The 16086-nt window shown below is 44.9% G+C and overlaps 1 protein-coding gene across 1 annotated transcript in view; it reads left to right on the forward strand.

Annotated features, from left to right (window-relative positions):
* LOC109920248 (zinc finger protein 271-like) overlaps positions 1-16086 on the forward strand; it is a 38911-nt gene that overhangs the window by 7144 nt on the left and 15681 nt on the right. The window contains exons 3-4 of the mRNA XM_048619379.1: positions 4671-5021; positions 11451-12383. Coding sequence (XP_048475336.1) covers positions 4671-5021; positions 11451-12383 — 1284 coding nt within the window. The remainder of the gene's footprint in view (positions 1-4670; positions 5022-11450; positions 12384-16086) is intronic.

A 16086-nucleotide genomic window follows, 5' to 3' on the forward strand; every position in this document is an offset into this window, starting at 1 on the left:
TTAACAACTTTAGAATCATGTATCTTCATGACAATTTGTTCGGATAATCTCAGAGTCCAGGATTGAAAACCTTACTGCCTACTTTCTGCAGTTCTGGTGGATATATTATACGAAAGATACAGAGGCACTGGAGAGGGAGCAGAGAAGATTTGCAATGATACCAGAAATGTGTGGGTTTAGAGAGTAGTAAAGGATTGATGGGCTGAGTCTCTAATCATGAGAACAGAAGGCTGAGAGGGTGACTTCATTACAGACCTTAAAAATTAGGCTGCATTTGCTGGTACCCAATAGCATTTGTGTTATTCCCTGCACGCTGTGAATGTGCATGTGCAGTTGCCCGACAGTTCAGTTTCTGCCTTAACATTATGAAAGGTTTTGATTGACTGGATACAGAGAGAATCTTTCCCATTGTGAGAAGGAGCATCAAATAAGATAATTGCGAATAAATCCAATACAGAATTCAGAGAAAAAAAACTTCTTTTACTCAAAGCGTGGTGAGAATGTGGAACCGGCTTCTAGAGGGAGTGTTTAAAGTAAACAATATAGATGTGTTTGCAGGGAATCTAGACAAGCAGAGGAGGGCGAAGGAAGGAGAGGGTTACAATGACGGATTTGGATGAAAGATGGGAGCAGCAAAAACAGAAATTGCTGGAAAAGCTCAGCAGGTCTGAAAACTTCTGTGGAGAGAAATCAGAGTTAACGTTTCAGGTCAAATGACTCTTCCTCAGAGGATGGGAGGAGGTTCATTTGGAGCCTTAACACTGACATGGTTGTGTTAAATTTCAGTGGCATTCATCTGGTCTAATTAGCCCCTGAAGGTTCTGCTTCTACTTTTCAGTCTCTGTCACCTATTCCTGGACTGTCTAAGCAGTAGAAATAATTGATTTTTTTTGTTTACCCCCTGTTCCCCTGCATGTTTTTGATTCTGCTGCTACTGCTACTGTAAGTCACATCCAGAACTGAACCATTCAGACAGCTGGTGTCTATGTCCACCAGTGTTTATGATTTCTGTAAGTGGGCTAATATCTTGGCATTGTTAAATAAATCAGGTTATTTCAAACACACTGTCAAGTTCTTGATTTCTTCAGCATAAGAGCAGTTGAAATTGTCTCTTTTTAAAACTGATTACTCAGTTTTAGGATCATTTTTTTAACTTTAGATTATTTCAGTTCTTTTACCTTTGGTTGCTGTCATGGTGAATTCCCAGCTCTTCCAGAGAGTCTGTCAGACACTCCAAAGATGATTTTGGTATTAAACAGAGACAGTGCTGGAAATGATAATCCACACTTTACCACGTGCCCATTGAAACTGTCCTTTATTTCTGGCTTTCAGACTCTTAATATTTCAAGTCCAGTGAACCTTCAGAACTAGTGTAGTTTTAGATCTCTAAATGGAATCAGCAGAAAAGAAAGTGTTACAGCAAGTGAAATTCAGGAAGAATGTTCTAAATTATGAATATAAACCACATTCACAGTACCTGAGGCCATGGGAGCAACAACTGGCTAATTTGGGGGTGTACTGGATGACAGTAACCAGTCTCAGAATTCTCTTCACCAACCAGACAGTGGGAATGACCATATTCAGAATTTCCAATAGGAAAGACAGACTAAAATTATGAGGATAAATGCTGAGAGGATGTTTCCACTCGTGGGGGAGTCTAGGACCAGAGAGCATAGCCTCAGAATAAAGGGGTTCTAATTCAAGACTAAGACGAGGAGAAATTTCTTCCTCAGAGGGTTGTGTGTCTTTGGAACTCCTCGGCCACAGAAAGCTGTGGGGGGCAGGGTCCTTGAATATATTAAAGGCTTTGATAGATTCTCAATCAGTAGTGGGAATCAAGGTTATGAGAAAAGGACAGGAAAGTGGCCATGAGGATAGAGTCCATTGTTCTGCCTTCATCAATCTTCTTTGTCACTTCTTCAGAAAAACTCAATCAAGTTAGTGAGACATGAATTTCCACACACAAAGCCATGTTGACTGACTCTAATCAGCCCTTGCCTTTCCAAGTACATTTCAATCCTGGCCCTCAAAATCACATCCAACACTTACCGACCACTGATGTCAGGCTCACCAGTCTTTAGTTCCCTGACTTTTCCTTACCACCTTTCTTAAATAATGGCTCCACGTTAGCCAACTTCCAGTCTTCCGGCACCTCACCCGTGGCTATTGATGATACAAATATCTCAACAAGAGCCCCAGCAATCACGTCCCTAGCTTCCCACAGAGTTCTGGGATATACCTGATCAGGTCCCAGGAATTTAAACACCTTTATGCATTTGAAGACATCCAGCACCACCTCCTCTGTAATATGGACACTTTTCAAGATATCACTGTTTATGTCTGCAAGTCCTTCAGCTTCCATATCCTTCTCTACAGTAAACACTGACGCAAAATACTCGTTTAGTATCTCCCCCATCTCCTGCGGTTCCACACATAGGCGTCCTTGCTGATTTTTAAGGGGCCCTATTCTCTCCCTAGTTTCTCTTTATTCTTAATATATTTATAGGATCCCTTATTTGCCAAAGCTATCTCATGTCCCCTTTTTACCCTCCTGATTTCCCTCTTGAGTATACTGCTATTGCTCTTATTGCCCTTGAGGGATTCACTCGATCTCAGCTGTCTATACCTGCTACTTGCTTCCTTCTTTTTCTTGACCAGAGCTCAATTTCTCACATCATTCAGCATTCCCTGCACTTACCAGCCTTGCCTTTCACACTAATAGGAACATACTGCCTCTGGATTCTCGTTATGTCATTTTTGTAGGTCTCCCATTTGCCAACAACCCCTTTACCTGTGAATAGCCTCCCCCAATCAGCTTTTGAAAGTTCTTGCCTAATACCGTCAAAATTGGTTTTACTCCAATTTAGAGCTTTAACTTTTAGATCAGGTCTCTCCTTTTCCATAACCATTTAAAGACTGATAGGATTATGATCACTGGCCCCATAGAGCTCCCCCACTGACACCTCACTCACCTCCCCTGCCTTATTTCCCAAGAGTAGATCAAGTTTTGCATCTTTTCTAGTCGGTACATCCACATACTGAATCAGAAAATTTTCTTGTACACACTTAACTAATTCCTCTCCATCTAAGCTCTTAACACTATGGCAGTCCCAATATTTGGAAAGTTAAAATCCCCTACCATTATCACCCTATTATTCTTACAGATATCTGAGATCTCCTTGCAAATTTGCTTTTCAGTTTTCCGCTGACTTTTGGGGGCCTATTGTACGATCCCAATAAGGTGATCATCCCTTTCTTATTTCTTCCCCAGATAACTTCAGTGGACATAGTCCCAGGAATACCCTTCCTAAGTACAGTTGTAATGTTATCCTTAACATTAAATGCCACTCCGCCTCCTCTCTTACCCACCCTTTCTTTCCTTCCAGTAGCATCTAAAGCCTGGAATATTAAGCTGCCAGTCCTGCCCTTCTCTGAGCAATGTTCCTGTAATAACTGTGATATCCCAGCCCCATATTCCAACCATGCCCTGAGTTCATCTGCCTTACCTGTTAGGCCTCTTGCATTGAAATAAATGCAGTTTGTTATCAGTTTTACCTCATTCTCAGCCTTGTTCCTGCCTGCCTTGATTCTTTGACCTACTCTTATTCTCAACTATACCAGCCTCAGACTTATCTCCTTTCTCACCACCTTTTTGCGTCCCATCCCCCTCCTGCTTACTAATTTAAAGTCTCCTGAGCAGTCCTAGCAAATTTCCCTGCCGGGATATGAGTAGAGAAGTCTCACTGCAACTGTACAAGGTGCTGGTGTGAACATTACTGGAGTACTGTGAGCAGTTGATGGCACCTTATTTAAGGAAAGACATTATTTCATTGGAGATGTTCAGAAAAGGTTCACTAAGATGATCCCTGGGTATGAAAGATTTTGGAATGTATTAATTGGAATTTAGAATGAGAGGTGATTTCATTGAAGCATATAGGATTCTTAAGGAGCTGGAAAGGGTAAATGCTGAGAGGATGCTTCCCCCTCATGGGGGAGTCTAAGACCCAAAGGTATAGCTCAGGGTAAATGAGCACCAATTAAGGACTAGATAAGGAGAAATTGCATATCTCAGAGAGTTGTGAGTCTTTGGAAGTCCTTGCCACATAGAGCTGTGGGGGCGGAATACTTGTGTATATTTAAGGCTGACATAGATTCTTGAGCAGTAGGTGAACCAATGGTTATGGGGAAAGGGCAGAAAAGTGGACGTGAAGAATATCAGATCCAGCCATGATCCTACTGAATGACAGAGTAGGATTGAGGGGCTGAACTGCCTAATCCTGTCCCTATTTCTGTGATCATTGCAATGTATCACTCAATGAATTGAGGTGGCACAGTGGCTCAGTGGTTAGTGCTGCTGCCTCACAGTGCCAGGGACCCAGGTTCAATTCTACTGCCAGGCGACTGTCTGCGTGGAGTTTGCATGTTCTCCCTGTGTCTGTGTGGGTTTCCTCTGGGTGGCTCTAGGTTTCTCCCACAGTTCAAAGATGTGTAGGCTAGGTGGATTGGCCATGCTAAATTGCCCGTAGTGTTCAGGGATGTGGAATTTAGGTGGGCTATAGGGGGAATGGGAGGTGTGTGGACTTGTTGGGCCGAAGGGCCTGTTTCCACACTGCAGGGATTCTACGATCTTTCCAGTCTCTGTTGCTCTGAATGTGTCACGTTTTATTCAGCCCCGCCTCCAGTTCATTGGTTGGAGGGACAGCTGCAACCAATTGGTTATGCAACACCGCCCTCTTTACCTATTGGTCTGGAGATGCCGTCAATCATTCTGGACGCGGGAAGGAGTATGCGTGGAACCGGTCTGGAGACTCCGTGTACAGCGCATGCGCAGTCGCTGTCCGTGTCCGTGTCTCTGATCGTCCATGACTTGTTTCTCGAATCCACAAAGGGTGAGATTCAGGCGGATCGGTGGGAGCTGCGGGTGGGCGGAGAGGTTTCAAGAGCACTTTGTGTCAGTCGCAAATTCCGAATAAGAAACTCCCGGTCGCACCAAATGGAAAGACGCCTCCAGGTTTTCTACCGTGATTGTCCCCGGGCCGAAGGCCGCCATCTTTATTAGGGTCACTAGGCAGCAGAGTACGTGCGCAGCCGTCATCTTTGTAGGGGGCAACGTTTGGTAGTAATAGGTGGAATCAGCTACCCATTGTTCAGAAGGGAGACAACTTGTCCATCAGGCTGTATTAGCCTTCACACCCAATGTCTTATTGATGAGGCAGAGCTGTGGCTTAGAAGCAAAGTAAAGGAATAAAATCCTGTTTTCTGGATTCCACTACCTGATGGGACGTACTGTCCCAGATGTCCAAAGATCTGTGATTCTGTCCAGTCACATGAAGACCCAGGGCAGAAACTCACCATCCTGAGCAGACATCATCTTCGAAACGAGGACTAGCCATGACGAGGGGTATTGTGCAGCAGAGAACATGTGTAGTCATGCAGGGACAGAGGGAAAGGGATATTACGAATATCCTGGAGTGATGGTCATAGAATTTGCAAACTTCTTTTACAGGGTATTACAAGATGATTACCAATCGAGAACCTGAAACCAGACATCACATCAAAATCTGACAGAATCACTCAATTAATCAGGATATTATCGGCCTTTGGGTGTAAAGAATTGGTTAGTATCACTTACTGCATAAATTGCTTCTTTGTATTTCCTTTGCGCCTCTTTCTGAAAATCTTTACATTACGTCAATAATCAGAAACTGTTAGATGCCTCCAGCAGGAAGGGAGGCCATTTAACTCATTTTGTCCACCAGATTTATAGGGATCTTACTACACTAATCCCATTTTCTGGTTCTTGGACCGTAGTTCTGGAGGTTATGGCAATGTAGTGAATATCTAAATAATACTTAAGTTCAGGCAATTGAGTTCCAGATTCCCGTACCCTCCAAGTGAAGAAATTTGTTTTCCAATTCTTTCTTAGCTTTGTAACTCTTACCTCTAATTCTCCTCCAGGCTGCAGAGGTCAGTTGCCATTTGTGGAACCTTGGAGTATTGCACTCATGCACAGCCATGCTAACTAAAGGGAACATTTACTTGAATCTATGTGCCCTGGTTACTGAACCCTCTACCAATTTTTAAAAATGCCTCTCTGTGATCTTCATAACTTTATATACCACTATCAGGACACCTCTTGCCTCTTACTATTCCATTGTATAGTAACACCCAGCCTATCCAATTTTTGCTTATAGCTCAGACCCTCCAGCCAGGCAGACCCTGGTATTCCAATCAGCTGATGGGAATAGCTTTATTAATCTTACAGAAACCTGTGATAAAGGTGTGCATTTTTACCAAATCTCACTTCAACCTTCTTTGCTCCAGAGAGAGTAACCGCACTTTCATGAACTCAGAACACAATGACAATACTTCACCATCAACCACTCTGGTAAATCTCCTCTACCCCCTCTCAGGGACCATCTCATCTTTCACAATGTACTGTGATCTCTGGTTTGCACACACCCAGGGTGCTGTGTTTGTTTTTGTTTGATGTCATCTCACAGCGACATTTACACAGTGACATCACCCACTCCCTGGGAATTTCCTCAACTGTTAAGATTTTTCTCTGACTCCAGTTCTTCTGATACCTTTCCAGCTGCAGGCTCCCAACAGGAGATTTTCAAATTGAAAACAGTGAATTTGCTCAAGTTGAGTACTCTTGATCATTCAGTCGACAATTTTAAGCTTTTAATGCTGTGCTCCATTATCTGTGAGAAGTTCCACAGCACTGGGGACAGTGTGACCCGTTTATTGAGGATTAAATCCATATCAATCCAAGTCTCAGTTTCATCTCTGCCCGCTCTGATCAACGGTCTGCCATTGTTGAACTACCTTTGTCTCTTATAATGCATGCATTTAAGCTTTGATAAGTATTTCACTGATATTTCTATGTTCATTGCTGGTATGTTGTGAACAAGGCTTAAGGAAGTTTCAAAGGGATATAGGTTAAATGCGTGGGCAAAGATGTGGCAAATGAGGAGCAATGTTTTACATAGAGAATAGTTCGTGTGTGGAATGAACTTCCAGAGGAAGTGGTGGATGCGAGTACAGTTACAACATTTAAAAAAAAAGTTAATAAGAAATGTTTGGAGGGATATGGGCCAAACGCAGGAAAGTGGACAGCACAGCGCCTCAGCAGTCAGCAATGCTGCCTCACAGCACCATGGACCCGGGTTCGATTCCACCCTCGGGCAACTGTCTGTGTGGAGTTTGCATGGTCTACCCCTGTGTCTGCATGGGTTTCCTCCGGGTGCTCCGGCTTCCTCCCGTTGTCCAAAGCGGTGCAGATTAGGTAGATTGTCCATGTTAATTGCCCACAGCACCTAGGAATGTATCGGTTAGGTAGATTAGCCATGGGAACGCAGGGTTACAGGGATAGGAGAAGTGGGGTTGGGTCTGGGTGGAACGCTCTTCAGTGTGGACTTGATGGGCTGAATGGCCTGCTTCCACACTGTAGGAATTCTATGAAGTGGGACTGGTTTAGTTTGGGATTATGTTCGGCATGGACTAGTTGGACCAAAAAGTCTATCTCCCTGTTGTATGACTCTGTGACTTCATAAATGGAGTACAATGTAGAAGAATGTCAAATTGTTCTTTTTGGTGGGAAGAATAAAAAATAAGTATATTATTTAAATAATGAGAGATTGCAATGCTTAGTCTAAACTGACTACCCGCTGCATCTAAAGAGGAGGGGGTGAGGTTGTTAAATGAAAGAAAAGTAACAAGTAACAATTTATTTATTTAACCCTAACAGTGAACAAATTAACAGAACTACTAACAAACTGAACGATTTCGCCAACTCCTAACTATTCCCTAACTGAGCAAAATTCTGCTGGTACGCTACTCCAATAAACACAAGTCCCACTTATATAACCTGAGTAGTAAGAAAGAAAGATAAATTAAAACTTACTCTCTCACAGTCCACACAGACTGTGACTTCCAAAATACTCTGCCTTCTCCACTGTCTGCCCAGTCATAAACACTGTTCTTCTGCTGATCCTGCTGTCAGGGATGTTTTCTCTGTGAAGATTCTTAGCTAGAAGTGCTGTTGCGGTACCTTTTATGGATAGAGATGCTTTCTTAGAGATCTTAGCAATTTCTTGTGAGGGCTAGGTGCTCATTTCTCAGATGACGGTTCACTCTCACTCCAATTTTCAAAACCCTCTTCTTATATACCTTGGATGACATACCAATTTTCTTACAATAGCATTGGTCCGGAGTTGTCAAAACCATCAGATTTAAATTCAGAGATAGTAGGAACTGCAGATGCTGGAGAATCTGAGATAACAAGGTGCAGAGCTGGGTAAACACAGCAGGCCAAGCAGCATCAGAGGAGGGTCCAGACCCACAACGCCAGCCTTCCTGTTCCTCCGATGCTGCTTGGCCTGCTGTGTTCATCCAGCTCTACACCTTGTTATCTCAGATTTAAATTCAATTGGCTTTCAATCGCTCAGTGCTTGGGTTAAATTAATTGGCTGATTCCTGCTCATTGCCAAAACATCAAAACAAGCCCAAGGTTTACAATCACACAGCCAGTTGATACATGTTTCCATTTTAGAACTGGCTGCTCATCTTCAGCTACATACAGACGCATCTTTTTTTGTATAAATCTCTTAAGCATAGAAAAGCACTTTATCTCTTAAAGGGACCATGCACAGTTCTCCCTTATCATTTTTTACAAACAAATTCTCGCTTCCTTCCGTCCAGTTCACCATGACTCTACATAACTTCGTAACAGCATGAATCACAAAAGGTTCATATGTGGGGCCAGCAAGTCGTTAGGGGAAACCAGAAGACTGATATCACTTATTGCAGGGAATTCAAAACAAAAAAAGGAAGGTTATGCTTCTGATATACAGCATACCGGAGTACTATGCACAGCACTGGTATTCTCATTTAAAGGAGGCTGTAAAGGAGTATGAGGCAGTTCAGAGAAGATTTACTAGATTAGATGTATAAGAAAATGTTGGACAGGGTGAGTTTATACATGCTGGAGCTTATAGCAGTAAGAGGTCACTGGATTGAAGTGTATAGGGTGCTGAGCGGCCTTGGCTGTGTAGATGCAGAGAGGGTATTCTCTGCTAATGGGATCACAGTGCAAATAACTAGGGTGGCCCTTTCAAAACAGAGATTAGGTGAAGTTATTTTCTCTCTGAGAGTCATGAGCCTTCCTGAAAAGGTGATGGAAGCAGAGTCCTTAAATATTTTTAAGGCAGGGCTGGATAGATTCTTGTGGAACAAGGCGGTGAAGGGTTATCAGAGGTCTGCTGGTTTGAGGTTGTAAGCAAAGTGGCCGAAATCTTATTGAAGGGTAGAGCAGACTCGACGGGCTGAGTGGCCTACTTGGTTGCGTTTTCAGCTGACCGAGTCTAAATTAGGTCTGCACCACTGCTCTTCTTGTGCTGACAATGTGCTGCTATCTTACCAGTTTCATCTTCACTCAATATCTTCCATAGTCAGCAGATGGTTCTAATATGCTGTGGTGCATTTCTCTTCCCTTTCTGTGCTTATTTTAACCGTCAAATTCTGCACCGCCTCAGTTCCCCCATAATTCATTCTGCACACCCTGAAACACTTGACTCGGTTCCCGTCCCCGTGATACTGCCAGACGTGCTGGGTATTTCAGCATTTTCTCTTTTTATTTCAGATTTCCAACAGCTGTAATATTTTGCTGTTATTTTATTGTGGGCATCACACACAGCACCCAGCCTAGAAACACAGGCAGACCACCTCAGAACCAGTTGTATCAGGCTGGGTGCTGGTGACAGAGCTTGATCCCTGACTCCAACGTGGGTCCTTTTCTTAGTGAGTCACAGAAGAATTGAGTAAATACAGTACAGAATGATACCGTTTAGCCCGTCAGGTCTGTGCTGGCTCTCTGTCAGAGTAAGTCAGCTCGTCCCATTCCCCTTGTCTTTTCACAATTAAGACAGCAGATGTTGCCGATCACTGGTCGTCTGCAGAAGATGATATTTGACCTTCTTGAACCACTGCAGTACATATAGTGAAGGTGCTGTTACCATGCTGTTGTGTTATTTAACCAGCGATGATACAGGATAGCAATTTATTTCCAAGCCAACAACAATTTGTAGTTATGTAGCGCCTTTCACATCATTATCTATTCAAAGGTGTTTCATTGGAGTGTTAGAATGGAAACAAAGGTTGACACTGAGCCTCATAAAATGATCTGAGATCAGATGAGCAAATGTTTGGGCTTCAAGGAGTATTTAAAACCAGGAAAGTGAGGACGAGGGGCAGAGAGGTTTTGAGAGGAAATTCCAGAGGTCATGCGAAGGCAACTTAATTACATTGCCAGAGGTGGAACAATTAGAATTAAACAGGGAGAGCTAAAGGGGACATAGATTTCAGACTTTTGTAAGGCTTGGAGGAGATTGCAGAGATAGGAAAGATTATGAGGCTGAGGGAAGTTGTGAGGCTAGAGAAGGTGACAGAGACAGGGAGGCCACTGAAACTGGAGGAAGTGACGGAAATTGAGAGGCTGAAGGAGATTACAGAGGTAGGAAGCAACAGAACCAGCGTGGGATTTGAACAGCCTGATTCAGTCTCAGGCAGTTGCTAGGGAAAGGGATGGAGTAATTGGTGAGGAGGTGGAGTTTGCAGCAGGGACTGAAGGCAACGGCAACGTTTAAATTGAGGAAATTTCTGCTGATCCAGTACTGGATGTCAGACAATTTAGGAAGGGGTGTAACTTGGAGGGGATAATGTGCACCTGCCACCCTGGATCTTGTTGTAGTAGAGGTTGAGAGTGTTTGGGAAATTCTATCAGAGTTCTGGTCAATTTGTAGAGGAATATGACCCCTCATCATCTGACCTGGCCCTCCCTTTTTCTCTTTACTTTCAAAACAGGTCAAAAATTCTTTGGTAGGTCCAGACTGGGTGGCAGGTTCCCTTTCCTGAAGGGCAACGGAGGCTTCACAAATTACTAAAAAAAAATCTCAATCTCTATAGTGTGGGAACAGGCCATTCAGCCCATCGAATGCATACCCTCCAAACAGCATCCCACCCAGAACCATTCCCCTATCCCTATAACACTGCATTTCCCATGGCTAATCCACCTCGGCTGCACATCCCAAGACACTAGGGGACAATTTAGCACAGTCAATCCACCCTAACCTGCACATCTTTGGACTATGGGAGGAAACCGGAGCACCTGGAGGAAACCCACGCAGGCACGGGGCGGGGGGCTGGGGGAAATGTGCAAACTCCACACAGACAGTCGCCCCAGGGTGGAAGAGAAACCAGGTCCCTGGCGCTGTGAGGCAGCAGTGCTAACCACTGAACCACAGGTGCCAGATTTATTCAGATCAATAACGCATGCTGAGCTCCTCCTCACTTCTCTCTGCTTCAACCCGAATTTAGGGAGGATTTGCAGTTGGGAAACTGAAATATGACATCAGGTCTGACGGAAGATTTGCCCGGCACATCATAAGCTCAAATCGTGATTGGGATTTTGGACATGGAGCGAAATGGCACCAGTCACATCTGCTCTATGTGCGGACGAGGCTTCAGCCAACCATCTGACCTTTCCAGGCACATCCGCTGTCACACTGGGCAGAAAGCGTACACATGTCCTGTGTGTGGCCAAGGCTTCACCTTATCATCCGGTCTGTCCCAACATCAGTGCAGTAAGAGCCGGGAAAAGCCGTGGAAATGTGAGGACTGCGGGAAGGGATTCAGAATCCCCTCCGAGCTGGAAGCCCACCGGCGCAGTCACACGGGGGAGAGGCCGTTCACCTGCTTCGAGTGCGGGAAAGGCTTCAGTCGGTCGTCGACTTTGCAGAAACACCGGCGGCTCCACACCGGGGAGAGGCCGTTCGCTTGCTCCGAGTGCGGCAGGGCGTTCGCTCAATCATCCGACCTTCGGACGCACCGGCGGGTCCACACGGGGGAGAGACCTTTCACCTGCTCCGAGTGCGGGAAGGGCTTCATTCAGTCTTCCACTCTGCAGAAACACCAGCGGGTTCACACCGGGGAGAGGCCATTCGCTTGCTCCGAGTGCACGAAGAGATATACTCAGTTATCCGACCTGCTGAGACACCGGCGGGTCCACAACGGGGAGAGGCCGTTCTCCTGCTCGGTGTGTGGGAAGGGCTTCACTCAGTCGTCCCACCTGCTGAGCCACCAGCGGGTCCACACCGATGGGAGACCCTTCAAATGCCCACGTTGTGGGAAGTGCTTCAAAAGATCTGGGGAACTGACGCGCCATCAACTCGTTCACACCGACGAGAGGCCATTCAGATGCTCTCACTGCGCGACTGGCTTCAGGCAATCGTCTGACCTTACAAAACACCAGCGGGTTCACACCGGGAAGAGGCCGTTCTCCTGCTCCGTGTGCGGGAAAGGGGATTCGCAGAGTCGGCCTCGCTACTGATGCACCGGCGCGTTCACGCTGGGGAAGTGACTGTTCATTCACCTGCATGACGTGTGGCAAGAAATTCACTCCCTGGTCCACCCTGCTGCAGCACCCGCCAGTTCACCATTAACTCCAGAAACTGGACTTCACGGTTTAAATCGAATCCAGGACCGAACCGTTCTGAGGAAGGGTCGCCGGAGCCCAAATGTTAACTCTGATTTCTTTTTTTCCTTCTTCTTCACAGATGCCGCCTCACCTGCTGAGCTTTTCGAGCAACTTCTGTTTTTGTTCCTGCCCAATTTATACCTGTAAGTATTCAAAGAAATAAAAAATTTGCTAAACACAAAGTGTGTGGAGTCTTTTTAATATCTCTAACAAAAATTAGTTCCACGTGAAGGACTGTCTCTCTCTCTCTTGTCTCCTCTGTCCTTAGAACATAGAACTGTACAGCACAGTACAGGCCCTTCGACCCATGATGTCGTGCAGAACTTTTACCCTAAACCTAAGGCCTATCTAACCTCCACCCCTACCTTATACTATCATCCATATGCCTATCTAATAGCCACTTAAATGCCCCAAATGAGGCCGACTCCACTACCCTCTCGGGCAATGCATTCCACGCCCCTACTACTCTCTGAGTAAAGAACCTACCTCTGACGCCTCCCCTATATCTACCTCCACTCACTTTAAAACTATGCCCCCTCGTACTAGCTACCTCCACCCTAGGAAAAAGTATCTGGCTGTCCACTCTATCTATACCTCTGATCATGATCATGTTGTATACCTCTATCAAGTCACCTCTCATCCTTCGTCATCCTAAAGAGAAAAGCCCTAGCTCTCTCAACCTTTCCTCGTAAGACCTTGCCTCCATTTCAGGCAATGCTTCCACATTTTTCCTGTAATAAGGCAACCAGAACTGGACACAATATTCCAGATGTGGCTGAACCAGGGTTTTGTATAACTGGAGCATAACTTCACGGCTCTTGAACTCAATCCCTCTATTAATGAAAGCTAACACACCATACGCCTTCTTAACAACTCTATCCACCTGGGTGGCAGCTTTCAGGGAACTGTGGACATGAACCCCAAGATCCCTCTGCTCCTCCACACTGCCAAGAATCTTTCCGTTAACCCTGTATTCTGCTTTCAAATTTGTCCTTCCAAAATGAATCACCTCACACTTTTCAGGCCACTTCTCAGCCCAGCTCTGCATCCTATCAATGTCCCTTTGTAACCTAAAACAGCCCTCTGCACTATCCACGCTCCTGCGCTCCCAACAACAAGTAAGAGAATCTTCTTTTGTCACTCGTATTGAGGCAATTTGATCATCTGCCTCAGCTGCTTCCTTATAATCAAACCACAGAGATTGGGCAGAATTCAGGGCTGTATGACCAGCAATGAAAGTTATTGAATCATTCATTTTATTCTCAATCTGCACACAGGGCCATTAAGTATTCGCTACCACAGAAAGCGGTCAAGTCCAAAACATTGTATGTGATTTCGAGAAGGAATTGGTATAGCACTTGGAGCGAAAAGGGTATCGAAAGATACGGGGAGAATTTCAAGAATAGGAGGCACATTTTTTTAAGGTGAGAGGAGAGAGATTTTAAAAAAGACATGAGCTTTGCATGTGGAATTAACTTCCTGAGGAACTGTTGGATGCGGGTGCAGTTACAACGTTTAAAAGACATTTGGATAAGTACATGGATAGGCAAAGGTTGGAGGGATATGGGCCTGGAGCAGGCAGGTGGGACTAGTTTAGTTTGGGATTATGGTCAGCATGGACTGGTTGGACTGAAGGGTCTGTTTCCGTGCTGTATGGCTGTATTGAATTTGCCAGTCAACCAGGATCATAATGGATTGCAGAGCAGGCTCAAAGGGCTGTATTCTTGCCTGTGTTTTTTCTGACACTATACTTGAACCCTGTGAGAGTAGAAGACAGGTGAAAGCTGGGAGCGGAGAAAGGAAATGATGTGATGTGCTTGGATTTTAGCCAATGGGAGAAGAAGTTATAATGTAGGATATATTTCAAGAATTGTCAATTCTTTACTCAGTGAGGAGTTCTGTAAACCCACTAAACAGATATTAGAAGAGGAGATGCAAATCAGACTTCGTGTCAAGATCTGACAGGTCGCTCAATTCATCAGAAGCTCAATATCATTGACCCCTGAATGTAGGAGAAATGTTTGTCTTCTGTGCGTTAAACATCAGTTTAAGGGAAACCACTGAGGCAAACACGTATACATCCAAGTGAGTTTGGAAAGGGTTTATCCAGTAATGCTGTCTGAAAAATCATCGCACCATTCAAAGCAGGGAACTGTACACACATTTTGAGTGTGAACAAGGCTAATAATCACACAGTACACAGGGGGCCTTTTGGCCCATTGAGTCTGCACTGACAATAAACTACTCTATTTGCACGTTCTCCCTGTGTCCGCCTGAGTTTCCTCTGGGTGTTTTGGTTTCTCCCACAATCCAAAACTATGCAGGTTAAGTGGATTGGCCATGCTAAATTGCCCCATAGTGTCCAGGGATGTGCGGGCTAGGTGGGTTAGCCTTAAGAAATGCAAGGCTGCAGGGATGGGGTGGGTCGGGATGGGATGCTCTTCAGAGGGTTGGTGAGGACTCATTGAGCTGAATAGCCTGCTTCCACACACTGTAGGGGCTTCTATAAAATCTACACTAGCCTCACTTTCCAGCACTTGGCCCATAGCTTTGAATGTTATGACCTTTTGAAGTGCTCACTGAAGTACTTTTTAAAGCTGGTGCAGTTTCCCGCCTCCCAGGCAGTATATTCCAGACCCCTACCACTGTAGAACATAGAACAATGCGGAACAGGAACAGGTCCTTCAGCCCACAATGTTTCTGCTGACCCTGATGCCATTCTAAACTAATCCCATCTGCCTGCATGTGGTCCTTATCTCTCTGTTTCCTGTCTGCTCATCTGTCCATCTAAATGTCTCTTAAAAATTGCTGTCTTATCTGCTTCACCCTCTGGGTGAAAAATACTTTCCTCAAATCCCTTCTAAACCTCCTGTCTTTCACCTTAAAATGATGCCTCCCCTCCCCACACTTTGTTTTTGACCTGCAACTGAGGGGAACATATGCTTTCTTTCCACTCTGTCTACTAGCCTCATAATCTTAAACACCTCAGTCAGGTCTCCTTTCAGCTTTCTCTGCTCTAAAGAAATATCAAGTTTTTCCAGCCTCTCTTAATAGCCAAACTGCTCCATCCCAGGCAATATCCTGGTGAATCTCCTTTGCACCCCCTCCAGTGTACCACATCCTTTCTGTAGTGCAGAGACTGGAACTGCACACAGCACTCCATCTGTGGCCTGACCAAAGTCTTGTACAGACCCAACCTCCCTGCTCTTATGATCTATGCCATTGACAGATAAAGGCAAGCGTCCCATTGCTTCAACTAACTGTAAAATCTTGAGAGACAGACAGACAACTGGAGCACAACATTTGCAATGTGAACACTGTGGTAAAGGATTCATTCAGTCATCCTGGCAGCAAATCCATTGATATATCCTGAGTGGGGAGAAGCCATTCATCTGTTCCGCGTGCAAGAAGGGAATTTGGTCTTTAGGCCCTTCTTCTCACTAGAATGTTCACATACTGAGGAGAAACTATTAAGATGCGCAACCTGGAAACAAAGTTTCAGGTCCTTGTCCATCCTCCCTGAACACCGATGAATTCAACTGAAAACA

The sequence above is a fragment of the Rhincodon typus genome, chromosome 42, assembly GCF_021869965.1.
Source record: "Rhincodon typus isolate 14 chromosome 42, sRhiTyp1.1, whole genome shotgun sequence".
Taxonomy (NCBI): Eukaryota; Metazoa; Chordata; class Chondrichthyes; order Orectolobiformes; family Rhincodontidae; genus Rhincodon; species Rhincodon typus.